Source organism: Vulpes vulpes, chromosome 6, assembly GCF_048418805.1.
Source record: "Vulpes vulpes isolate BD-2025 chromosome 6, VulVul3, whole genome shotgun sequence".
NCBI lineage: Eukaryota > Metazoa > Chordata > Mammalia > Carnivora > Canidae > Vulpes > Vulpes vulpes.
Window position 1 is genome coordinate 76,420,307 of NC_132785.1, and position 27,701 is coordinate 76,448,007.

The 27,701-nt window shown below is 38.4% G+C and overlaps 1 protein-coding gene across 8 annotated transcripts in view; it reads right to left on the reverse strand.

Annotated features, from left to right (window-relative positions):
• SLC25A21 (solute carrier family 25 member 21) overlaps positions 1 to 27,701 on the reverse strand; it is a 470,325-nt gene that overhangs the window by 5,684 nt on the left and 436,940 nt on the right. For all 8 annotated transcript variants that reach the window (XM_072761456.1, XM_072761455.1, XM_072761462.1 and 5 more), the window contains 3 exons: positions 22,349 to 22,513; positions 1,260 to 1,441; positions 250 to 302 (listed from right to left, as the gene is read on the reverse strand). In XM_072761456.1, coding sequence (XP_072617557.1) covers positions 250 to 302; positions 1,260 to 1,441; positions 22,349 to 22,513 — 400 coding nt within the window. The remainder of the gene's footprint in view (positions 1 to 249; positions 303 to 1,259; positions 1,442 to 22,348; positions 22,514 to 27,701) is intronic.

Here is a 27,701-nt window from a genome sequence, read left to right on the forward strand (position 1 = left end):
TATTGACTTAAGCTGGGCTTTGGCTCCCATCAGCCTCCAACAAGGTCTTTAAATAGTACCTTATAAACAAAGGTGGCAAACATTTCTAATGGATGCCTTCAGTATCTTGAATACTCCTAGACAACTCCATATTCTCAAGGTTTCCATCTTTCACAGTGTGATAAACTTACCATGTTGCTGATAGACACAAATTAAAAAAAAAGACACTAGAACAATAAGGAAGGATATAAGTAATAAAAACATCATTACCTGGTCCAAGCCTCATAATCTTGGGAAGCAGGCCTTTGTACAAAGCTAAAATCCTATAATAGGAAGGGAAAGAGCAACATTCTTAATTCTGAAGATAGAATGGAGTTGTATCTCAGCTTGATTGAGATGCTGACTCAGCATCTACAAGAAAATTGATTTGGAAAAAAAAAAAAAGAAAATTGATTTGAAATCACGTGTATCCTAAACAGGACAATACCTGGCTACATATTTTCTGCACTAAACTGGACAAAAAAAAAACTGGACAGAGAAAGAGTTAATGAATTCTTTATTGCCCAAGCTATGCTGAGTTGATTGTGTCCAACCAGAAATATGATTTTCCTCAGTGAGATGGCTTTTTCACTGAACACAGATCTTACTTTTATGACAGCTGTGTATATGGACAAAATGACTTTTGTAATTGAATTTAAAAGACCACAAACTCGGTCTTCATAAAAGAAAACATGATAGAGTTTAGATCAAAATAATAAAATATTACTTGTTTACTTGAGAATAAGATCTGAGTGAGGAAGGATGAAGAGACAGATGTAAGACTTAAATAAAAAAAGCCTAGCAGAAAAAAACATGCACTTGAGATTTTTCACAGAAAACTACCTTCACAGAACTCTTATGTTTAATTCTCTCAGGAGAATATGAGGAAGTGACATTTTTACTAGGTTTATAGTTCGAAGACAATCATTTGCCTGCCCCCGCATTAACAGGGTGTATTACAACAATATTATGGAAACTGACAAGCACAAGGGTCATCTTAGCATTCTAAGACAAACATGCAGTGGCAGACTATATGATGGTGACCCAAGGTTCTGGATGGTGTAAGAACATGTTGCCAGTATTTCATCATTGTGTTATCTCAAGTTTGCCATTATTCTCTAGAGCTTTACGCACACACACACAATGTAGGAGGGCTTAATGGCTCTCACCAAAATTGAAGTATGGTATGCTTTTAACAGTATTTGAATCCTGCACATTTATTAAAATAAGAATGTTGTTACCCTTCTTCCTGATAGACTGTTGCCATTGTTTTAAAACAGGTTCTGTACTTGATCTGTCCAGGAACTGGTTGAGGCCCTTGAATCCTAGTCTTGGCAACATCAAAAGGGATGTTAATGACTGAGGCTATTGTGCCTGAGAGAAGACCAATCCCAAATTTTCTCAAAAACTCCAAGGTTGGATCCTAAAAGAAAAGAAGAATAAAATAACAGAAAGGGAAGCGGAAGCCCCTAAATTGGCTAAACACTATAAAGCAATATGTATTTAAGCAGAGCATTGCACTCTCCGGCACCCTCCTGTTATTCCAGCGGAACACATTAGGATTTCCTAGGCTGGAACTTGTTTTCTTGACAATCCCATTGGCTATGTTTTTACACATGGTCTAAATTGCTGAAGTACACATTTCCTCACACAGGATTTATAAACACAGTTCATAAAGAAAGACTGGTATGGCATATGGGGATGATTTGTATAATTGGGCTTCACAATGTACTTAGTATTACTGTATCAAAACAGGAGAAATCCAAGCACACTATTAGCTAATTGGCCAGAATATTTTACAAATGACAGCAACTTCCACCATGAAGCCTACTAAAATGCTCATTTGTGTGTGGACCCCCAAATGTTAAATTAAATCAAGGCTACTCTTGGTCTGCTGCTATTCCCCTCCAGGTTTTTTGCATTTATTTTCACGTGTAGCTGATCCACTGTACTGAGAAGTGCTAGCTTCCTGTTATTAACAAACCAACTTGGGGAGTTTGCAAAACAGCCTGTGACATTCTGTGCATTATAAACAGTAGTAAGTTACTGGACTAATTGGCTGAAGAATTTACAACCTATTGTTCCTGAATCTTATTCTTCCTTCATGGCAAAGGAAGAAAAGAGAGAGACAGAGGTACAGAGAAAGGGGTGGGGGTGGGTAGGGAGGTGGGGGAGGTAAGAGGAGGTGTGGGGGGAAGAGAGAGAAATATTTCTTCTTTCCATTTGAATGTTGGTCTTTCACTTTGGTCTGATTTGATTTTCCACCCCTCCCTGCTCTGCTTTCTGACATCAAAGTATTTAATTAGGTCTTATGTGGGAGTCACTTTCCTTCAGCCTATTTTGTGCCTAGTGAGCTCACATTATGCTTTGTTATAATGAATTTGCTGGGAAGTTCTCATTATATTTTCAGCCTCAGTTCTAGCTCTGGAGAGAGGTCATCCCACAAACCATAAGTTGCTGATGGGGACCACCCATCCCTCCCCCATCCTTCCCCTGCCCTTTCTTTTGGTCAATATTTCAGGAGGATCTTCACACAGGAACAATAGAGGGTGGTGCCATGATACTGCTTTACCCAGCAGGAGAACAAAAGTGGACAGAAATAATATAAAAATTAAAAATTTAAAAAATCGTTGTCTGACCATTGCATGCTTCTAACTTCTATGGAAGGAGAAAACTTCTGGAAGCTCTGAAATTTTCAACTGAACCAAGAGCCAGCTACCATCACAGAAACCCCTATGTGGCTAAATATAAAAAGTGAAGGGTTCGGTAATAATTCTTGGATCTGGGCCATACAGGTGCCGGGTAGGTTTAAAGGGATTTAAAAACCAACAGGGTGTTTCAACAGGAAAAACAATGCAGTGATTGCAGTATGAGTGAGGTGTGTTTAAATAATTCCCCCTCCCCCTATTTTTTTCCTCTTTTACAAGGAGAGAAAAATGCCTTTATGTTACCCTTCTCCATTATGGCCCAGAAGCAGAACTGGAGTGTAGGAGGATGGCGGGTTCAGGACTGGCTCTGGTTTGTCTGACCTTGCACGAGTCACCAAATGACACAGAGCCCAGTGTCTAGAAGGGACATGTTTGACACCCACCTTACCTTTGGACTGCATTGTTTTTTTCTGAGAAATAAAAACAGTAATAGCAAAGTGCTGTGAGTGGTATATAAGCCTGGCAGAAAATGGACAGTATTATCACTTAGCCTGTTTTCTAAAGTCTCACAGCATCCAGTAATAAGACTCTTTTATGGTGCTCCTCTAACACAGCAAAGGGGACAAGGGTGACTATGATGGCTGGTATGCACCTTGTCCTTCTGTGGCATTCAGGGGACCTCCTCAAGCATGCAGCCTCTGCCATCTCCTGCTGTGTCCCCTGAGGATTGGAGTGGGAAGAAGGACATTCGATGACTGTCACTTTGTTGGAGACTAAAGCCTATGGCCTCCAGCCTATCACAGTCTTCATTAGCACAAGGGTGTGTTGAACCCAGAGTTTCTGGACACTTCACAGACTAAGAGTAACGGCCCACAGTCGTTTCCCCAGAGCAGATGTGCATCAGCATCACCTGAGAGCTTTACAAGATATGGATGCCTGGGCCCCACCTTAGGTTTCCAGATCAAAATCACATGGGACAGGGCCTGAAAGTTATTTTAAAAGATCTCTAGGACTTCTGAAGCTGCCAGGTTGAGGAGTCACATCCAGGAATCAGGGATTTTGATATTCCATGCAGACGAAGCAGATCATCAGCTGCTACCCTTCTGGGCATTCTAGGAGGGAGAAGAGGCTTCTTGGGCCAACCTGGAGGTATTCCTCACCACCTGGTCTTGGGGCCCCTAGTAGTTTATTCCTTGGAGCCCACGGTCTGCTTTGTGCAGCAACCCCACCTGGGGTTGGGTCTGCCAAGGGGAGCCCTTTCAACTTGCCTCTGTTTTTTTTTTTTTTTTTTTTGCTACATGTCATCAACCATTCTCAACATGCAGCCTCTCACGTGCTTCTCCTCTGCATGTCCTCCTGGCTACTCCCACTGCTCTAGTTTTAGTTCAGGTTCCCATCACCTTACAGGGTCTTGTTTCCTCTTTGTTCTCTATCATCTATTCACAGTGGCACCAGCTCTCTTTTTGTAAAAACAGATCTGTCTGTGGTATTAAAGACCCTCAGTCCTTCTCCACTGCATGGTGAGTAAAGCCAAAGCTCCTAACTTGGTCTCTGGTTTCTTTCCCACAATATGCTTCCAGCTTCTTCCTCCAGCCTCACATTCTATACCTCCACCCTCTCCCATACTATAGTCACACTGTTTAAGTCATAATCATGCACATTTCAACCAAGCACTTTTCTTTTTTCTTCAAACAACTTCCATAGTCTACGGTCTAAGGGAAGTCCCTCTCCCTTATAGTCACCTAATGCAGTCCCACTTCTCCTTTAGGGGCCGGCTGAAATCCCACCTTGCCAAGGAGACTTTAGTGGATCCCTATCAAAATTGATGTCTTCCTCCTCCTATACTCTTGAATCTCTGTATGAATCATAATCGTTGCCCTTGCTAAGGTTCACTTTGTGTTTGGTTTATTTTTGCATGTATCTATTTTCCCCACTGGATTGTGAGTTGGCATAGCATAGGAACATGTATTACCCCTCCTTGTACCATCCTTTTTTAGAAAAAATATTTTATTTATTTATTTGAGAGAGAGTGAGCAAGCACAAGCACGGAGAGTAGCAGGTAGAGGCAGAGGGAGAAGCCGACTCCACGCTGAGCAGATAGCCTGATGCGGGGCTCGATCCCAGGACCTTGGGATCATGACCTGAACTGAAGGCAGATGCTTAACCCACCGAACAACCCCGGTGCTGCTATTTGTGTCATCTATTACACAGTGTACGCGGTAGGTGCTAAATACACAGTTTTTGGAAATAGAATCAGGCTTAACCCTTAATCACTATTTCTCAAGATTCAGTATCTTCTAGCTTAGAAACAAACCCCTATTACAACTTTACATTTCTATCTTTCTGCCAGGGGCATTAACCTGGGGACATGACAAGGCATTGGACATTTGCAAAGTGGAGTATTTCCAGGCAAATAAATTGAGACTCTCAGGCCACAGAGCCAAGCCTGGACTTGCTAGATCCTGCTTCTCAGTGACTCACAGAGAGAACCATGATATGGCAGCCTGTGACCAGATTTTAGCCAAAGAATGTGAGGGGGGTAGAGTAAGGTCTTGAAATAACTACTCTTAGGGTTCTTCTTTCTTATACTTCCTGATCTTTTCTTAGTAGGGAGAGGCATCCACTTGGCTCAAGAATGAGTTTATTGTAGCAAGACCATGAAGAGAGAAAAAAGGTAATAGTGTTTTTGGTTTCCAAATTATGCTTTTTCATGTATTACCTTAGTTAATCTTCAGAAACTTTGATGCAAGGACATTACTATTATTCCTGCTTTTTTTTTTTTTTAATATTTATTTACTCGTGAAAGACACACAGAGTGAGGCAGAGATTTAGGCAGAAGGAGCCTGCTTTGGGACTCCATCCAGGGCCCTAGGATCATGCCAACGACAGATGCTCAACCACTGAGCCACCCAGGCGTCCCTCTATTATTCCTGTTTTAAAAATGAGTTAACTATAAGAAGGAAATTTTTGTAACATCCACGTGCATCCAAGACTTTGCTTTAGGACATAGTTTTTCTACTGACACTCCTTAGGGCCATTGGGTGGGCTGGTGGGAGAGGTGTCCCAGCACCTCTTGAAATTATAAGCAATGCTTCTGTGTATGTGTATATGGGATTTTCTGTAGAGAGTGTCTATAGATTGAATCAGGCTCATAAAAGCTTAAAAACAACTTCATGAAACTATTTTCCCTACCAATAAATTTATAAAGAAGAGGAGAGTTCAGGATTGTAAACCTTGGGGCTGAAAAAAGAAAGCCCTCACTTTCACAGGGGTTATCAGGAAAGTCAACTTAGTGAAAAGATTTCTGCACACATTCTTGCCCTGGAGTCAGGTTACTCATACCTCAACCATTTCTATGAACTCAGTGGTCCTCAAAGTGTAGTGCTTGAACCACCATCATCAGAATCATGTGGGAACTTATTAGAAATAAAAACTAGGGTTCTGTCCCAGGCCTACTGATGGAGATGGAGCCCAGTCTGTTTAAACAGTCCTCCAAATTACTCTGATAGATACTCAAGTCTGAGAACCCCTGGTTAACCAGAAGTTTATTGTTCATCTCTTTGTATCCTTGGATTGGATAAGTGATGTGAGAAGCTCTGGATGTGCTGGGAAGGATTTTACAGCTTTCTTTTGTGGAAACAGGGATTTGTTTCTTTAAGGCCACAGAATTAAAAGCAATGCTGTTAACTCTGTTCAACCTCTCCTACCTCCAGCTCAGTCCAAAGCAAAAATGCATACCTGTGACGTTTTGGATATGAGTGAAACCTCTCACATAGTCTCTGAATGGGTCATTCTGTATTGGCTATCAGTGAATTTCTCAAGTGTTTCTGTCAATAATGATAACAACAAATTACAATAGCAAAAATAAATAGAAATATAAAATAATACATATAATATTTGTATTAGTTTTCATAACTTTCATTATGAGAAATAATGGTACTATTAATAATAGTTACTTATTGCTAGACTCCATCTTATATGCAAAAACTATATACAAAACATATATATTATCTAGGAACCCTATGGATTAGGTATGTAACACCATTTTATAGATAAGGACACATGACTGAGAGTTAAGTAAGTTGTCCAGGATCACACTGTTTGTAAGACGTAGAGTCTGGATTTGAAGTCAGGTTCTTCTGATTGGCAAGCATATGATCTTAAACATTATGTCATACTGTTTTTATCCATCATTCATTTTTTGTTTATTCATTCAACAAACATTTGCTGGATGTCTGTATATGCCTATTCCTACACTGGGTGCTAGAGTTGAGTGTGAAGGTAAATGATCCAGAGGGGTGTTGGGGGGTGGCTGTATTATTAAGTATCACAGTACAATGTGATAAGTAATGAAGTAGGGGTGTGAACAAAGTGCAGGGGAAATATGGAGTAGGGAGAAGGAAGTTAATCCTGGGCTTTCACGATCAAAGTCTTGTGAGATAGTACCTAGCTTCTCTGTCTCTTAAAAACTTAGTCACTTCTTGATCTGTGTGTGCAACACCCCAACTTCTTTGGGGAGGCTCAGAAAACTGGCATCTTTTTGCCAGTCTTGGAGTTCTGATGGATCCGGTGCAATCTAGCTATCAGGGGGAGAACTAAGATGGAGATTTTATAGCCTTCCCATTGCTCAGCACAAAGTGCGCAGACAAAACTGGCAGCTGCCTGCTTCTCCCTGAGCAAACAACATACTGTTAAATAACTAATTGAGGGGCACCTGGGTGGCTCAGTTGGTTAAGTGCTTGCCTTCAGCTCAGATCATGATCTCAGGGTCCTGGGATTGAGTCCGGTGTCGGAGTCCTTGCTCAATGAGGAGTCTGCTTCTTCCTTTGTTTCTGCCCCTCCCCCTGCTTGTGCTCTTTCCCTCTCAAATAAATAAAATCTTAAAAAATAATTAAATAAAAAAACTCAACCAATTGGTCAAAAAGGAAATGAGAAAATACCTTTAGACAAATATATAGATTAAAAGACAATATAGATGAAATGAAAAGACAAAGCCTAGGGAATGCAGTAAAAAGTATTCAGAGGTAATTTCATAATGATAAATACCTACAGTAAAAAAAAAAAAATCTCAAAGAAACAATCTAAGTTTGCAGCTCGAGAAGCTAGAAAAAAGAAGAAAAACTCAGTCCAAAATTAGCAGAATGAAGGCAATAAAGATTAAAGCAGTGATAGAGACTAGAAAAAAATTCAATGACATTGAGTTCATTTTTTTAAAAAGATAAAAATGATAAATCTTTAGCGAGACTAATTAAGATAAAAAGAGAGGACTCAAATAAATCAGAAATGAAAGAAGAGACATTATAACTGACACCACAGAACCAAAAAGGATAAGAGACTACAAAGAACAATTATATGTTAATAAATTGGACAACCTAGAAAAAGTGGATAAATTCCTAGAAACATACAACCTACCAAGACTAAATCATGATGAAATAGAAAGTCTGAATAGACCTATAACTAGTAGAGATTTAATCAGCAGTCAAGAATCTCATAACAAAGGAAAACCCATGCCAGATGGTTTTACATTGGTGTTATGAAATACATAAAGGAGAATTAATACCAATGTTTCTCAAACTCTTCCAAAAAAATTGAAGAGGAAAGAACACATTCAATTCATTTTATGAGGCTAGCAAAACCCTGATACAAAAGGTAAAAACACCACAAGAAAAAAAAAACAATAAAAAACCAAATACAAATAACTATAGGCCAAGATTTCTGATACATACAGATGTAAAAATCCTCAATAAAACTAGCAAATTGAATTCAACAGCACATTAAAAGGATCACACACCATGATGAAGTAGGATTTATCTCTGGGATGCAAATATTTTTTTAACATACAAAAATCAGTTACTGTGATACACCACATTAATAGAATAAAAGATTAAAAAATCACAAGATCTTCTCAATAGATGCAGGAAATGCACTTGACAAAATTCAACATGCTTTCGTGGTCAATACCCTCAATATACTAGAAACAGAGGGAAAGTCCCTCAACATAATACAAGTCCATATATGAAAAGCCCACAGCTAGTATCTCACTGATGAAAAATTGAAAGCTTTTCCTCTAAGATTAGTAGCAAGGCAAGGATGGTTGCTCTCATCACTTCTCTTCACCATAGTACTGAAGTCCTAGTCAGAGCAATTAGGCGAGAAAATAAATAAAAAGACATACATATCAGAGGAAGTAAAATTGTCCCTGTTACAGACAACATGGACTTATATATAGAAAAACCTAAAGATTGCATAAAAACCATTTAGAACTAATAAACAAATACAGTAAAGTTGCAGGATACAAAATCAGCATACAGAAATCACTCATATTTCTATACACTAACAACCAACTATCTATAAAAGAAATTAGGAAAATAATCCCATTTAAAATAGCACTAAAATGAATAAAATACTTTGGACTAAACTCAGTGAAGGAGGTGAAAGTCTGTATATTGAAAACTATAAAACTTGGTGAAAAAAATTAAAGAAGACACAAACAAATGCAGACATCCATGGTCATGGATTGGAATACTTAGTATTATTAAAATGTCCATAATACTCAAGGTGATCTACAAATTCAATGCAATCCCTATAAAAATCCAATGGCATTTTTCATAGCAATAGAAAAAATTCTACAATTTATATGAAGTCACAAAAGACTGCAAATAGCCAAATCAATCCTGAGAAAGAAGAATAAATCTGGAGGCATCATTCTTCCTGATTTCAAAGTATATCACAGAGCTATAGTAATCAAAACAGTATGGGGCAGGCATAAAGAGACGGACATAGATTAGTGGGTCATAGCACAGAGAGAGGCAGAGACATAGGCAGAAGGAGAAGCATGCTCCCTGCGGGGAGCCTGATGTGTGACTTGATCCTGGGACTCCAAGATCACGCCCTGAGCCAAAGGCAGGTGCTCAACCACTGAGTCACTCAGGCATCCCATGAGCCCAGAAATAAATCCAAGCATATATGACAGACTGATCTTCAACAAGGGTGCCAAGAATACACAATCGGGAAGGAATAGTCTTTGACAAATGGTGCTGGAAAAACTGAAAATCCATGTGCAGAGGTATGAAATTGAACCCATGTATTATACCATACACAAGAATAAACTCAAAATGGATTAGACTTAAATATGAGACCTGAAACCATAAAACTCCTAGTAGGAAACATGTGAGAAAAGCTTCATGACATTGGTGTTAGCAATGATTTGACACCAAATGCACAGGCAACAAATACAAAAATAGACCAATAGGATTATGTCAAACTAAAAAGCTTCTGAACAGCAAAGGAAACAAAAGAGTAAAAAGATAACCTATGGAATAGGAGAAAATATTTTCAAACCATGTATCCAATAAGAGGTTGACATATAAAATATATAAGGAACTCCTACAACTCAATGCCAAGAAAACTAATAACCTGATTAAAAAATAGGCAGGGGAACCTGGGTGGCTCAATCAGTTAAGCATCTGACTCTTGATTTTGGCCAAGGTCATTATCTTGGGGTTGTGAGATATAGCCTCACCTAGCGTGGAGCCTGCTTAAGACTCACTTTCTCTCCTTCTCTTTTCTACTCCCCCCCCCACATTCTCTTTTTCAAAAATAAAATAAAATAAAATAAAATAAAATAAAATAAATTAAAAAAAATCGTCAAAGGACTTGAATAGACATTCTTCCAAAGAAGACATACAAATGGCCGACAGATATACGAAGAAATGCTTAATGTCACTAATTATCTGGGAAATGTAGATCAAAACCAAAATGGGATATCATATTTGTCAGGATGGCTATTATCAAAAAATAAAATACAAGTGTTGGCAAGGATGGGGTTAAATCGGAATCTTCATACACTGTTAGTGGAGGTTCAAAATGGTGTAGCCTTTATGGAAAACAGTATAGAGTTCTTCCAAAATTAAAAATAGAACTATAATATGATCTAGCAATCCCACTTCTGGATATTTATTCAAAGGAACTGAAATCAGGATATCAAAGAGATATTAGCACTATTATGTTCATGGCAGCACTATTCACAGTAACCAATATATGGAAACAGCCTAACTGTCCACTGACAGAAGAAGAGATAGATAAAGCAAATGTGGCATATGCATACAACAAAATACTATTTGTCTTTAAAAAGAAGGAAACTCTGCAATATGTGACAACATGGATGAAAATTGAGGATACTATGTTAAGTAAAATGAGTCAGTCACAGAAAGGCAAATACTTATTTGCATAATTCTACTTATATGAGTTACCTTAAATAATCAAATTCACAGAATTGAAGAGTGGAATGGTGGTTGACCAGGGCTTGGAGAATGGGGAAATGGGGAGTTCCTAATCAAGTTTCAGCTAGGCAAGGTGAATAAGCTTTAGAGATCTGCTTTACAGCATTGTACCTACAGTCAACAATAATGTATTGTGCACTTAAAAATTTGCTGAGGGTAGATCTCATGTTAAGTGTTTTTACCACAATAAAATAAAAATTTTTTTAAAATGAGGGAAAAATATGTCATTTAGTCTAAGTAAAATATTCAGGATGGATCACACCTTAGTTGTGTAAATGGATACTAATGTTGATGAAAAATCTATCTTGTTATTAAACAACTTCAACTTACTTCCATAATTTGTTCCAACTGTCATCAATCAGGAAACTTCCTGTGTTCCTAACCGACATTCCTCACGCATAAGCCTAAACTATTTTACTCCAATTTTTTGCTCAATTGCAAGGGCAATCAACTGTCACCATTCTTGATGTAATTCATCATGATTTAAAAACCGTTATTGAAATAACCTTTTCTTCCTCATGCTTCAAAACACAGTTCCTTTAAAGTATTTATTTATAAGTAGTAAGTATTATTTCCCCATCTACAGATGAGTTTTACTCTTTTCCTCTAAGTATTTTCCAATTTTTCTTATAAAATATGGTACTTTAAACTGGAGCTAAGTAGCCTGAAATGTTAATGTATATTACATGCATCGACCTTATTTTGTGATAGCAATACAAAATCCAATATTCATAGTTTTAAAAAATTATTTAATTCCCCTGCAAACATTTTAAGGCTGATGTTAACATCTCATTTCACAAATGAGAAAATGGAGACAGAGAAAAGGTATAACTTGCCAAAGAGACATGGCTAGCTAGTAAGTACCAGAATTTGGAATTAATACCAGGTCTCTTACTAGAACTTTAGCTGTTTCCATCACACTGTGATCTTGTGTGAGTACAGAGCTGCAGAGATGTGTTTACCAGTCCCTCTTTAAGAAGATCAATGAGCTTCCCTGACAGGACATATTATTTATATTATTTATAGGTTCTCCACAGCTTAACAAGAAACACTAATAAGTGATCCCAAAACATTGGTGGCCATGATGTTCCATAGCCTTTAAAAATTCAACAAAAGGTACCAAGTCATCATAAATGAGATCATATGACTCAAAATAGTTAACCATAAACATACTATATATTTGTAACTAATTTAACCATCTAATTCAAATATTATATCCACAGCTAAAGAGAGTATCAGGAATTTAGGCAATGGAACTTAAGAAGTTAATAGGCAGAGAGGCAAAATGTCTTGATCAAAAGAAGCATATGCCTCTCCTTTTACCTTCCCTGGCATGGGCTTTGATGCCTTGCTTAGTGACTGGCCAGCTGGCTGCTAGCTTGATAAATAGAGAACCTTTGCCCATCTCACAGGCCTTTGTGATTAGGGTCTGGCATCCTTAAGAAGACATTCCACATAGAGACATGCCAGAAGGAGGGGGTAAGGAAGATGGGGGAAGGAAGATTTGTTAGTGAGGACTAGGGGTGGTGAGGGAGACTGGCCAGGAAGCATGCTGCTCCCCACAAAGCAAGCAAGGTTGAACAGAGTGTAGCAATGGGTTTCTCACTTATGGGAGCTCAGCATGAATATTCACATTAAAGTCTAGTCACAGAATCTTCCTATCTTGTCAGCCCAAATTAAATTTCCTTTGCTCCCTGCAATTCATGTACCCTTTAATTTCTTCTGGTATTACACTGCATCTGAGATCCCTCTGACTAGTTTTGACCCAATTTGAAGTCAGTATACCCTGCCTTAGAGAGTCTTCAGTAAACAAGGAGAGGAATGTTCTCCATTCAGGATTGACCTGAGTTGATGCTAGATTGGATTTATTGTTGCTTGTCAAAAATTGCTAAAATAAGTTTGCCATTTGAAGAAACTAAAATTATTGTTCAGAAGTGACTAGAAGAGATTACTATAAATTGCTTTGGGTAAGACAAAGACAATATGGCGGTCCTACAAAGAGTCACATGATTTTCAGGGTATCACAAATTACTTCTTGACAGAACTCTTTTATTCTGCTTCCTCTTCCCCCACCAAGTGGGCTAATAAACTGTTTGATAGTGAGAATGTTATGAGTATAACAGAATGACTCAAAAATGATTGAACATTTTAATAAATCTATTACTCAGTTATTAGATTATATACAAATATGTGTTCAAAACCAATTTTAATGGGCTCCCTCATAGTTATTTCCATAATCTTACAAAGGGTCAGTCTGTGCTAACAGTACACACGTTTTTTTTTTTTTTAAAGATTTTATTTATCTCTTTGACAGAGAGAGAAAGAGAGAGAGCACAAGCAGGGGGAGAGGCAGAGGCAGAGGGAGAAGCATGTTCCCTGCTGAGCAGGGAGCCCCACACAGGGCTCAATCCCAGGACCCTGGGATCATGACCCAAGTCACAGGCAGTCACTTAACCAACTGAGCCATTCAGGTTCCCCAACAGCACACATTCTATACTTTAATTCATTTTTTTCCTTTTGTAGCACATCATCATCAATAGTTGTGATGCAGTCTTTTATTTCCTCAAGGCTGCCAAACAGGAGGTGATACAAACATAAAGTTTGTGATGTATTCTCACATGAAGAAACTGCAAACAACCCTTTTGGAAGTTTAATTTCCTTTTAAGTCATCCTGCACACTTTGATTTTAGAAAGTTACTTGAAAAAGTCTTCCATGTTATCCTGATTAATAAGACACTGAATTAGACACTGAAAGGAGGATGGATGAAAATACAGCTGGAGATCCTCATCTGTGAAAGATGTGTCCATAAGATAGCCTGAAGAAGGGCTGGATGGACTTGGGTGATGTGGAAGGCCCGCTCTTGGATCTGCTGATGACATAGGCAAGGAGGGGAAGCTAGAATGACGGATGAAGCCTGCCCTCAACATTAAAATTTATCATTCTAAGCTCCAGCACTGGACTGAACCCACAGGATTACATTTAGACAAAGTGAATACAAACCGCGCAAGTTCAAGATGAGGGAGACATGAATTGACTGCAGTTCATGTAATCTGGGGATTTTAATTTACCACAGAGTTTTATACGTACCAACACCTTGATGTAGAAGCAACACCCATTCTCTTTCCCCTCCACCCCAACAAATCCCCCCCCCCAAGAATTCACCTCTGTACAATCTTTGGCTGCATTAGAAAGGCATGTACTCAGATCACAGGAAGGGTTGAGACTACTGTACTCTGAATTGATTGACAACTGTAGTGTTATGTCCAGTTTTGACACTGACACTGACAAATCTGATGTGTCTATAGTGGGAGAGACAGACCGTACAGAGGGCCAGAAACCATGTCATTTGAAGAGGAGTTGAGGAACTGGGGATATATTCTGAAGAAGGAAAGTCTCAAAGGCTCACCTATCCATACATTTGAAGAAGTATAGTACAACCGTTATAGGTATGGACTCTGGTGCCAGATGGCCTGGGTTCAGTCATCTTCAGGATCTAGTGGAGATGGGTATCGAATGCTGACGTTCTTTGGGAAGAGTCCTTCAAAGTCCCTCAAATGAGAGGACTGTGCCATGTCAGATTCATTTTGTATGTCTAACAGGCCTGACACATCCTTGGTGTTTAATAAATGTTTTAGTGCTCCTTTATAATACACAGAGAACTAAGGTCTCAGAAGCAATTTACAAAGACGGTACCTACACACACTGGTCAAGCACCTGGTAGCAGCTGGAAGGCAAATAACAGGCAGCTTCTCACTGCCTTCCCCACAGCTGGCCATGGTTGTCATGAAAATGATGTGGTGAGTTGAAATCATAGTTGCCTCCTGGCAACTGAACAAGGAGGCAGCTTGAGTGAGGGTAAGCTGCCTTTTATTTTTTTTTAAGGAGAAATTTGCATTTTCAATATTGTTAGCTTCAGTGGGCCTGAGTCAATTAGGAGCAGAGTCAGCTCAGTCTATATCTTTCATTTCCTCTAATGTTGGCTCTCTCTTGTTGTTTTGTTCACAAACTTTGACAAAAGCATTTTTTGCCCTGATGTCATGGTATCATGCTGTTTTGTCCTCCAATGAAAATACTTGCTATTGAAGCTTAATTAAAAAATACAGTTGTTTCCAATTCACAGCTATCAGAAGAATCTATTACAGTGTTTGTTTTCTCTTTATGTGAGATAATTTGGGGAAATGCTAGCTCTTCACTCCACAGAAGGTCACTAACTAAAATGAGATGGTTTAATTGATAAGCATTCTTTAAGGAATGTAGAGTATTCCCAAGATCCTATCCTTGCAGGGCTCTGGGCTTTGGAATGAAATCAAAGTCTTGTTAAAAGCTCAGCATCTAAATGTAGCCATTCAGAAAATAGCCATGAAAATTCCTTTTTTCCCCCTGAGCTAGCTGTTCTTTAAAGCTTTGTGAAATGTAAAATAATTTTAAACATCTTACCCACTTAGTTCAAATTATAAAACACATACAATGTCAAAATGGGGTAGGGTTTAAACATAACAGTTATCACTTGGTTATTTCATATATATATATATATAATACACACACATACACACACCCCCTCTCCTTAAATATCTCTCTCTAAATAGTTACATGGGCAGGTAATACCTTCTAAGAGTCAATTGTATCATTGAATATTATCATACAGAATGCAGGAAAATATTAATTCATTTCCTTGGGAACTCAGTCAGATTTTTCTGTCTTGGTGTGCTCTGTTTATTCCTCGCCTCAATAAAGGCACTGACCCCAAGGAAAACTAACAAACCAGGTTTCCAAAACAAAATTCTAAAGGTTGGGAAGTTAGGACAAGGACACACTGAGATGCTTTGATATGGAGGTAGGCATTTGATCGAAAGCCTTTGAACCAAGTTTATTTCATGAGATTCTACTTCTGGACTGCTTCTATAAATGAAACTTTCCCATGCCCATCTAGCTCTGCTTATGTAATGTTTGACATCCCCCCTCAGTTACATCATTTAAGAGGAGTTAAGTGCCTTATTACATGCCTAAGATGTTCTGGCCCAGTTATCCTAGGCAGCGTCCACATCTCCTCTCCCCTCTAGCTCACTACACATCAGCTATCCTCATTCTTTGTCATCTCCTTGGTTCTATCCTCATTCTTTGTCTCTCGTAAGTTCCCCAAGCCTCTTTTTTGCTTTAGGGAAGTCACACATCCTCTTCTCTCTAACTAAATATCTGTCTGGTCCTGGCTCATCCTCTTCATGTTGGCCTGTCTACTCCTCATCCTTCGGCCTCAGCCTCAACATCGTTTTTGAAGGAAGGCCTTTCCTATATCCTTGCCCTGCCCTGCCATCAGCCCAGAGTAGGATCCCTGTTTATAGATTCGCACAGCGTGGTAGTTGTCTTCTCATGGCATTCATCATGATCACCACATTCCGGTGCCCCCTGTAATGACTTGTTTATTGTGTGTCTCCTCTCATTGACTGTGTACCCCATTAAGGCAGGGGCAGTGTTGACACTTAGTGAGATAGTGACCTGGATGTCATAGATGTACCACGAATGCTTTCAGAATGAATGAACAGAAGGAAGCCACTGAGAGATGCCTGGGTAGCTCAGTGGTTGGGCATCTGCCTTTGGCTCAGGACATGATCCCGGGGTCCTGGGATCGAATCCCGCATCACGCTCCCCACAGGGAGTGTGATTCTCCCTCTGCCTATGTTTCTGCATCTCTCTCTCAATGTGTCTCTTGTGAAAAAATTAATAAAATCTTAAAAAAAAAGAAGGAAGCCACTGAGAAGCTGAAGCTGCCTGTACCACCTTTCCATCCACTTGGGTGGTGCCTGCCTGGAAACTTTTGGCTTAGAGTTTATTTAAGAAAGTGTCTGAATCCTTGCCCCCTCCCCCCTGCCTTCACCCCATGCCTTCCTTCTCCCCAACACACATACCCCAGAGAGTCTGTGAAAACTGCCAACGAAAGATACTGCTTTTGACCACAGAATCTTGTCACACATCCTGGGATTTTATAGATAATATATACTTGTAGTTTTACCCCAGTGGTTACCAGAAAGGAGAGTTGTTCTTAATGAAACTTTAATGCTTTTGCCCTTCCCATTACCGGATGATTGGTAAGACTAATGATCGAGTAAGAGAGAATCAGAAAAATAAATGGCCATAAATTAAATCCTACTATGATCTAATTCTACTGAGATTCTTCTTTCCCAAATACAAACAGCTCTGTCTAAGTTCTCTACTTGAACCCAAAGGTGCATTTTTCATTCAGCTTTAGTGCACACCTTAGGGAAGGATACAGTTTTAAATCATGAAACGAACACATTTCCACATTTCTTCTGAGAACCTGAAGTGCATCTGGCACCATCCTCAGATTTTCTACAGAATTTACAAAACAAAGAAAATATGAAAAATCAAAAGAAAAGGAAAAACATTTGCATTTCTAAAAGGCAAACTTTTATAAATATTACCTTAGGAGAAAATAAAATATATTTGACTTAATGCTGTCTGTAGTAAAATGACCATAGGGACAGGTCTAAATGGTTTATTAAGTAAGAAAAATTGAACATATGAAAAATTGTTCTCTCCTAGAATATTTCTAACCCACACATGTAATTTATATCATGGCAAAATTCAACACAAAAGGTCTATTGTTTTTGGCAAAATAACTTGCAAACATGCTTAATTAGGATACAAACTGAAAGCACAGTTTAATACTGTTGACAGCCATGAGCTTTAGGTAGTGATTCCTATTATTATTATTTTACTTATGGAAACATTTGAAAAGCAGTCAGTATGGAACTAGGGGGCAAAGTCATTAAAGAGATGTAACATTTTAATCTTATGATTCTCATTTCTGTGTCAACAATCACAAATAATATGCTTCGAACATCCCCACCTTGTAATGGGAATGAAAGAAATTGTTTTTGCAACAAAAACTTACTCCCATGGATATCTGAAAAAGATGTCAGCATTTAAGTTAATCAATACCTGCTTCCAGTGGGCTTTACTTTGAGAAGTGATGCCTCTTTCTGGGGAGAAGGGATAATTCTTTATACTGACATTCCATTCCATTTACTGCAAGATGTAAATGAATGCTTCCATTAAATGGATTCCATGGTCAGTTAATATCCAAAGCAGTCTTTGCTCTATTGTAGCCACTTATTCACCATAGGAATAGCCAGATCCTAAAAATAAATCTGAAAGAATATAACTCAGGGCACCATTTTCAAACTGCTAATATCCAGTTCCTCCAGGACCATGACTTATAATTCTTTGTTTCTGTAGATTATAGACCAGGGATCTGTAGAGGACCAGCTTACAGGGCTGAAGGAGACAGAAAAGGAATTTGGTTATATTATCTGGATATCCTAGCTATTTCACATATTTAAATTTCATTAATCCTTTAAGTGGTAATTTACGTGTGACAAAATACAAGGTAAAATGTAGAGTTAAAGCATTGCGTGGCATAGTGGAAAGAGTTCTGGCCTCTGGTTCTCTTCCTCCCCCTTGCCGTATAACCTCAGATAAATTATTTCAGTAACTTTCAGCGCTGGGCCGTAACTTCCCATTTGGTTTTCTTATCTGAAAATGACAGTTATTGTTACGAGGATCAGGTAAAATCAGGGAGTCTACAAAAATGGTTTCAACAGTATGAAATGGCACAGAAGGTCAGGATGTTTCTGTGATTACTTGCAAAATGTATCTAATAGAGATCACCAATCTGAAGAGTTAAAAACTTCAGGGGTGGATGTCTGACCTAAGTTCTCTAGGCTTAATGTTAAAGTTCTTATTTTACCTCTACAGACGGCCTCAGAGTTGTATAAAATGTGAAAAAGTTAACTAGGTATTCTATTTTATGAGACTCTATTAAACTTTTCACTGATTTATTTCCTATTATAAAATTTATACATACTTATTGCAGAACTTTCCAACAGCTCAGAATGGTATAAAAGAAAAGGACTTTCCCTTCACTGCTGCTTGCTTTGTTTCTCTCTCACCCTCTTTCTCTCTTACACACACTTACACACACACACACACACACACACACACACACACACACGAGACCTCATTTCCATTCCCCAGAGATAATCATTGTGAAGTTTCTTTTAAAATAAAATACTTTGAACATGGAAAACATTGCAAGGCCATTTATGGGTTTAAAAATACATTAAAGAAAAATCTAAAATTATTTCATGCCAGTCAGGATTGGGGAATTCTCAAATTCCCTCGGAACAACGGAATGACCAATTGGTGGGTAAGGGAACTGAAATAATAATCCTGTAAACAAATTGTCCAAAGTGTATGGCTGGAGAGCCCACAGCAAAGATGGAATAAAGCCTTCAAGGAACACCTCCTCCTCCTCATGGTTAACAACTTGATGACGTTCTTCAACATGTTTTAATGATTATCATACCTTCCCCTTCACAAAGGATTGATTTATTATGGTTTAAATTTAAAGAATACTGGTTTCCCAGTCTTGAATCAGGCTTAGATTACAGAACACATAAAATCAATGACTTTGTTCTAGGCAAGAAAAGCAGTGTTCATTTAAGTGCAAAAGGAACAGTCCTGGGGAAAAAATTCTTTGTGCTGTTCTATGTGCCTGCTGTTCCTACCACCCGCCTCACCACCTCTCGCCTTCCCCTATCGCTGTCATCAGCACCACCACACCTAACACTTCCATGGAACCTTAAAATTCACAAACAACTTCACATATTATTAATGCTAATCCTCAATGCTGTTGGGTAACTTCTCAATATACAAGAAAAAAAAAAGCTGAAGTTCAGAGCATTGAAGTGACTGGCTCAAGATCTTTCACCCAATAAACAGACATTCGCCCAGGTTAATGATGACTTTTTTTTTTTTAAAGATTTTATTTATTTATTTGAGAGACAGAGCTTGAGTGCATGAGCAGGGAGGAGGGAGGAATAAATAAGTGGAGAGAGAGGAGGAGGGAAGAGGAGGAGGGAGGAGCAGCAGAGGGAGAAGCAGATTCCTTGATAGGCAGGGAGCCCGATGCAGGGCTCTATCCCAGGATCCTGGGATCATGACCTGAGCCAAAGGCAGATGATTAATCAACTGAGCCACCCAGGCACGCCGGTTTGTGATGACTTCTAAGTGTGTATCTCCAGCTCAGATCTCTCCCCTAAAGCTCCAGAACCAATATCCAATCTTCAACCCAACATCTGCATTTTAGTTCTAAGTGCAGTTAAATTCAGTTTCCAGTTTCCAGGCTAAGCCCTGATATTCTCCCATAAACTTGTTTCTCTTTCAACCGTTTTCTTTCTCAGTAAATGTCACCATCATCCTTCCAGTTGTTCAAGCCAAAAACGTAGGCATCACCTCTACCCACCACCTCTTAGATCAACACCACACCCAATACATTTGCTTTCTGAAGATTTCTCAAATCTGTCCACTTTTCCTTGTGTCCACCATGAACGACATAGTCCGAGGCCCTAGCATTTCACTTTGAAATCATTTCCATGTTACACCCTGCCCTTCCCTCACCACCTCCAGTCCATGCATTCTCTGCTTGGCAGCCAGACTGATCAGGGAATTCCTCTGCTTAAAATCTTTTGTTGGCTTCCTTCAGATAAAGGTAAGGATCCTTAGTGTGGCTTAGAAGAGCCAATATGATCTGATCCCTGCACACTGGCAAGATAAATGAGTGTTTTCCATAGTTTCAGGATACCATGACGATTTAAAAAAATAAATGAATATTTAAGCTTCTGTGTTTACATAATGCCTAACATTTAATAACTTAAGTGCATTATTAATTACAGAATGAAGTTTACACATGGATTTCTTAAAGCATTATTAACATATGACTATATATAGATCTTTGTGAATTCTTTCGTAAATAGAACCAAATTCATTTTACAATACTATCAGAATTAAAAATACATGCCCAAATATGTGTAGCAAAATATATGATCATTTATGCAATTTATTTCATTGTGTGTGATTTCTATCTGTTTCAAGTCTAAATAGCTGGAGAGATGGAGGCATGGACACTTCTCCCATATTGTACAGAGTACTCATCTCAGAGTCTTAAAAGACAGGGTCATGCATTTGTGACTTGGGCAGTTACCCAGAGCCTGCACTTAGAAGAACTCACTTTATCGTCATACTATTTGGTCTTGAAATTCTTAAAAATTTTTGAACAAGTCTCCTATATTTTCATTTTGTCCCAGGTACCACAAATTGTTTAGCCCATTCCTGCTAAAAAGAATCTCATGCATTAAGAGTTGAATTCTCTCATGTCACTCAACCCAAAGTGTCTGTTGCATTCTATTTCTGTAATTTTGGGACAGAAGGAGGGCTCTGAGGACCACTGGAGTCAGAATTGTTAATCAGTGGGGGAAGGGTATCTCTATACTGTGATCAATCACAGATTTCAGGCCAACAAACATAAGCTTCTACTCAATAACTGAGATTTCCAAATACAGTAAAACTAGCTATTGAATGAGGCAAAACCAAGAGATGGTTAATGTGGAACATCCCTCATATTCAGCTGCTACTTAAGCCTTGGCCGGGAATACGGGGGGTCGCTGGGCAAACGTAGGTATAATCAACTTTGTTGAAGAGTCTGGTGATAGCCATATTAGACATTTTGTTATGGTTTATAAAAGTCCATCAGTAGTTTTGTTCTAAGGAAAATAAAAAACTGAACCTCTGTGGGAAATTGTCTGCATGTGGAAAATGTGGCCCCAATGGGTGCTTCTGGGACTGCAATTTTCAATGCAAGCAAGCAATATGATGGTGGAGAAATATTGTGCTGTTATAGATGAAAAGATGCTGGGTTTAAAGGACATCGTGTGCTACTTTTATCTTGTAGAAGTTGAAGGCTGCTAGCATTTGTAAATTACCATTAAAAGTATACTTATAATTATTATTACTTTGCATGAAAAGTGTATGATCCTCATAGAGTTGGTTTTACAGCTTACCCTAATTAACTTCTGTGAATTTAAAAATTACTATCTAGGTAAAATTTAAATTTTAGGCTGACAATTTCCCCCAGAGATCAAAATTTATTTAGAATATGAAAATTTCAACTTTCTTGAGAAAGTTATGCTTCTGAGATAAAAAGTAAGCAATAATACAGTTTCTAGAAGCCCCTGTTGGTGATACAAGGGAAGCATTCAGATATAATGGTGCACATTTCAAGAAGATGAATTTTGGTGTGAGAATTGGGTTCAAGTCTCTACTTTGCTATTAACTACTTAACAACCTCCTTGATTTTTCTGAGCCTCAGTTGCCAATTCCTAAATAGGCCTAACAATATCCCATGAATAACAGTGACATGAAGATCAAATTAGATGTTAAGTGTGCAGTACAGTGACTAGCACACGATGAACACTTTACAGATGGAGCTATAATCACTGATGAGATTTTTTTTCCTCCAGGATTTTAATCTATTAAATAGTTACCTTATTGACAGGAATAATGTTTTTGACATTGTAGTAGAAGCCAAAATAAACCATGTTGAAAACTCCGTGACGTCCCAAAGTTGCTGTAAATCCTTTGTTGAGGCCCTGGAGTCCCAAGCCTTCTGTCTTAATGATGTGTCTTGCATAACTCATCGTGGATGGTTGCTGCAGGAGAGAGGAACAAAGCCAGAGAGATCATCTTTGAGACCGTGAAATAGAGTAAATTACCGTCTTAGCTTCCCTTCAAGCCAGAATTATTAGGGACTTTTTCTCCCCCAACATGAATAATCATGCCTAGATCCATGCTTTTAAAATTAGGAAGCCCCAAAAGTAAACAAAATTGCATGCATACAGGCCTTCAAGGGAAGATTGTTGGCAAAAAAAAAAAAAAAACACATCTTTGGTGGAATTAGTGAAACTAATGTCATATAATACCTATCATCACTACCTACATGTAAATAGCTGTATCCAATTCTGGATTATCCAAAGTAATGGAGGGGATTAGCCATATAGGTAAACTGGTAATCTGTAACTGCATAGTCCAAAAGGAATTTATATTTTGTTCCCGAACCAGCATATTTACTTTTCTAAGTATGTTTTTCTAAAGTGAATGTTAGAATTATTGTCTGCCTCAATCTTTGAAACTGGCACTAGGTTAGAAATTGGGCATGGATAAATAGCTGTTGTTTGCAGATTTCCTTAAGAGGGTGTGCAAGCAGTGTGTGTATCACTTGTGATAAATGATAAATCAGTGGCACCAGGAGTAGTGGGTTACTTCTAATTTACTTCCTCCCAGCCCTCCCATTGATTACTCAACCTTGAAATACCCTGATTCCTGGACTCCTATTGCTACTTTTGGAACACGCTACATAGCTCACTGTAGTTTGCCTTGAAGTTTATAATTCGTTATAGTACACTAACAACAATTCACGTGGGTTTTTTTTTAATTCACGTGGGTTTTAATGAAAAGATGAATGATTGCTTTCTTTTGGAGCTACAGTACAAAGGATACCTCTCCTCATTAAATTTTTACTGAATAGTAAAGAGGGGAAAATGCTCAGTATTTAATTTTTTTTTTCATGAGGCAAGCACTGATGTGACATTTGTTTGATTTTTCACTGGAGCAGGTTGCTGGAGTGGTCATGTAGTCTGATGTGTTTTCTAACTAAAAGTGTTTTCTTATCACCTGCAATTAAGGTTGTATCAGCAGAACAGAGTAGAAGGAATCCAATCAAGGTTTTTCATCCAACTTGTATTTATAGCTATGTAATTAACATGATACATTTAAATGAGCTTGTTTATATAGTAAATCCTATAGTTTTTGCTAATAAATGTTTTAAAAACTCAACTACAATCCTACACTCAACTTCATCTTTACACTTAAGATTAATTACAATAAATTGTATTAAGCTTAAGGAAACTTTTTTTGTTACACATAAAAACATATGAGAATGTATCTTAAAATAATGAAAAAACATTTCATATAGGAAAAACAAAAATTCTCAGGAGGTTAAAGTTCACTCTTTGCTCTACAAAACGGGATTTTTTGTTTGTGTTCTGGCACATTGACTATCAACACAAATTATTTATTTTGGTTTTCAAAATAGACTTGAGGACAAGTTGAGCAGAAGTTCATTTCTGCTGGAACGACTCTGGAAGTACAGAGCATACGGCATAGGCTCTGCTCTCCTGCTCTAAGGAAGGCAGCCAGAGGGTAGATTTTGAACTCAAGTGCCTAGTTGAGTTTGAACTCTAGCTGTGAGTCATTAAGTAAATCAGAGAGTAGCACAATAGTTTGAAATAGCGAATTGGAGCCAGAGAGCCCCAGGTTTGAGTCTCAGTGATCCCACTTGCTAGCTTGGGCAAGGATTTTTTTTTTGTATATTTTTTTTATTGGAGTTCGATTTGCCAACATATAGTATAACACCCAGTGTTCATCCCTTGGGCGAGGATTGTATCCACTCTGATTTATCCTCACTTTACTCATCTGTTAAATAAGAATAATAAGAGAATTTTCCTCATAGGATTGCTGTGATGATAACAAAGTCAATGGGTTTTTGTCCTATGTAAGGATTCACTACATATTAGCTACTAATAATAATGACAATTGTGTTGATAATAATAAAATAGTTCAAATAATAAAATGACAGGTCATTTCCTTGTTAGCTGAAAGCAATGACATTTAAAAAGGTGGAGGCTGATTTGAGGGAGACAAAGGGCATGAATAACTAGCCTCTTTCTTTTCATTCCTCCTGGCTGTCCTTTCCTTTTCCCAGGGCCCTGGACCCTTGTGACAAAGTCTACCAGAAGTGCATCATGCAAGACAAAAAGGTCAACTTCCTCTGAGGCATAATGAAACCCAGCCTCTGGGATAGAGAGCTCCTCCAGGGATCTTCCTCACCCCAGGGGCTTTCCTCTCCAGAGCAGGAGATCCTGTAAAATGGCCTCTTCCCTATCCCTCAGAGTTAACATCTTTGGTAAGAATTCTCTACTCCTTAAGTCTGTGGCTATAGAAGCAAGGCCATATGAGAGCAAAGGTTGGGAATGAAAAGGTCACCAATTTTGCCTCTACCTCCACCTCACACACTCACAGCCTGGAGAGCACATTCATGTGGGTTACCAGGTACCTGGAACACAGTAAATGCCCATCAACATTAGCCATTACAATAGATGCCTGCCACTTTTATCAAGTCATTTAATCCTCTTAACAAGTGTGAGAGACAGGTATTATCATTATTCCCATTTGACAGATGGGGAAACTAAGGTTGTGTTACTTGCTGAAAATCACAGAGGTGGTGCCAAGAGCTCAAACTAAGGCCTCTCACATGCCAAGTCCATACTTTTACATTGCATGATTTTGCCATCCTAACACACCTGATCATTTTTCTCAGTCTTATAATGTGGGCGGCAGGTATAGTTTCCTAATTTTGCAGGTTAGAAAACCAAGAATCGTTAAGTAGCAGTCCTAATGTAAAAATGCTGGTAAATAGCTTAACCAGAATTCTGCATCTAAGCCAGTGTTGTTCTCATTCTGTGGACTCATTTCTTTTCTACATATGTGGCAAGATTTTCAGAGTTTGATAATCCAACTAATACAGGTAACAGATACATCATGAGCCAAATATATTTTTCTTGGGGTCTCACAATAGAGAAAAAACCTTGAGTTCTTTTCTAATTCCCATAAAAAGTAGAAGTGTGCTTTTTGCTTCATTCAACAACATTGTGTCACACACATGTAAGCAAATATTTAATTAGAAAGTCAAAACATGACTTCCACTGGGATGCTTAAATAGGAAAATGTAGAATCATTTTGACTAGAGATCTGTAAACACAAAGAATTTTACTAAACTTATTTGATTACTGGGCTTCCATTTCAAAACAAAAATGGTGACTGATTAGCATCATCAGCCAAATGATTCCAATACTATCCAGCCCAGCAGGTCACCCACCAGTTCAGTTTTCTTCCAACATTTATATTCAATGCAATTTTCATATTTAGTTACCAGTTGTAGGCCAAATTGCATTATAACCTTCCTGGATGTACTTCTCATTGACTGCACCAGAATGCAAGCAGGGGAGAATAAGTGGATTGGAATGTAGCTAATATTGTGATATCACACTGCTCTCCACACTGGTTTATTAAAATCCTCAGTACACTGGTACCTGCCAGAGTATTTCCATTTGACGTAACTCAAAGTCTTAAAGTTTCATTTCAGCTATTTCCAACTGCTAATTCTGAGAACCCTCTGTTCTTTCATGCATTCATTTATTCAACAAATGTTGAATGTGTGTCTACTAGGTGCCATGTGCTGTGCTAAATGTCTAGTATGGTACTTTGTGTATAGTCTAGAAATCTAAATACTTTTGCTTTGATTTTTATTTGGAGAGATAATGCTGATAATTTTTATATCCACACAGTGGTTATGAAATATGGAATCAAATTTCTGTTTTAGAAGTCCTTAAGAGGCTTAATTAAAGAGGAGATTCTTTGCACCACTCCAGGGCACTGATTCCTTACTCACTGAGAGTCCAGTATTACCAACAAATCACTGAGATGACTTATGGCAGCCTGAGCTATTTTTTCTGGAGTTCATCCATCTGACTACTGACCATAGCTGGCTCTGATTAGCTTGTGAGATCACGGACTGAGGTGTGGGAAGCAGGCATTGTTCTTTGGGTAAATAGCTATCAGAGTATGGCCAGTAAGTGTAGACATGGGGTGTGTCAATGAATTTCCTCCATTCCTAAAGCCAGAGAAGAGCTCTAGGCACACCATGTCAAAAGACAGCACGCTCCACATGCATTCCTTTACTTGCTTCCCAGGGAAAGGTGAATCTTGTTGTATTTTAGAGCCAAAGGAATAGAGTGTTGCATTGAATTTCATCACATGGCTGTAAAGCAAACCGGATGAGACCTTTGCACAATGGAGTGAGTGTCCATATCTGGGCCTTCAGAAAAATACTGCTTTGTTAAAAAAGAGGAGATCCAATTGCTGCATTTCAGTAGGAAAATACCCTGGTTCCTCAGGAGATAGAAGATCACTTATGTTTTTCATTACTCAAATAAGGTCTTGAAGTATTTTCACAAATTTGAAAAAAAAGGGAAAAAATTCCTTCCTTTTGTTTGAGAATAAAATATAAGTGAAAGAAGTGGAATTAGGCTCAAAATCCCAAACTACTAATTTTCTTTAGCTGAGATACTTCACTAATTCATCATTATAGTTTATTTTAATAGGGCAAGCTTATGGATGAAAAGACAACCCAAATATAATTATACTCTATCTAGAGTTTACATTTGAAGAATGGGTCTATTTTTTAAACAATCTGTGAGCAGATGGTAATTTGCCATAAACAAACTTTCCCAAATGCTGCACCACAAAGCTCCAAAAACACAATGTTGCCGCCCAGTAACCATCCCTGGAGGAGCACAGGGCCTTCCAGGTGGTAAGATGCTGATGCTGTGCCTTGCCCCTGCCACTGCTGCCTGAGCAGGAGGGAAGGGAACTATGCTGTGGGAACTGCTCAGAAAAAACTAGCATCAAGGAAGGAGACCTTTTCCTGGTTCCAGAAACACTTCTGACTTCCCCTTAAGTTTCCTGATCACCCATGTTTCTTTATCCCAATAAAAGCAGTGTGGTTGCCTAGAAAAAGAACTCTGTGTTAACATTTGGTTCCTAAGAGCTACTGATTTCATTAGGCTTTACTTTCCCTCTCTAAAACCAAGAGGAAGTCACCTATCTTACAGGAGTAGTAAGAGAATTTGAAATACCAAGTATGTGTGGGCATTGGAAAAAGTAGAAGGATGCACAAGCAGTTACCAAAGCATTGGAATGAGAGGGAAGTATTGATAGAAA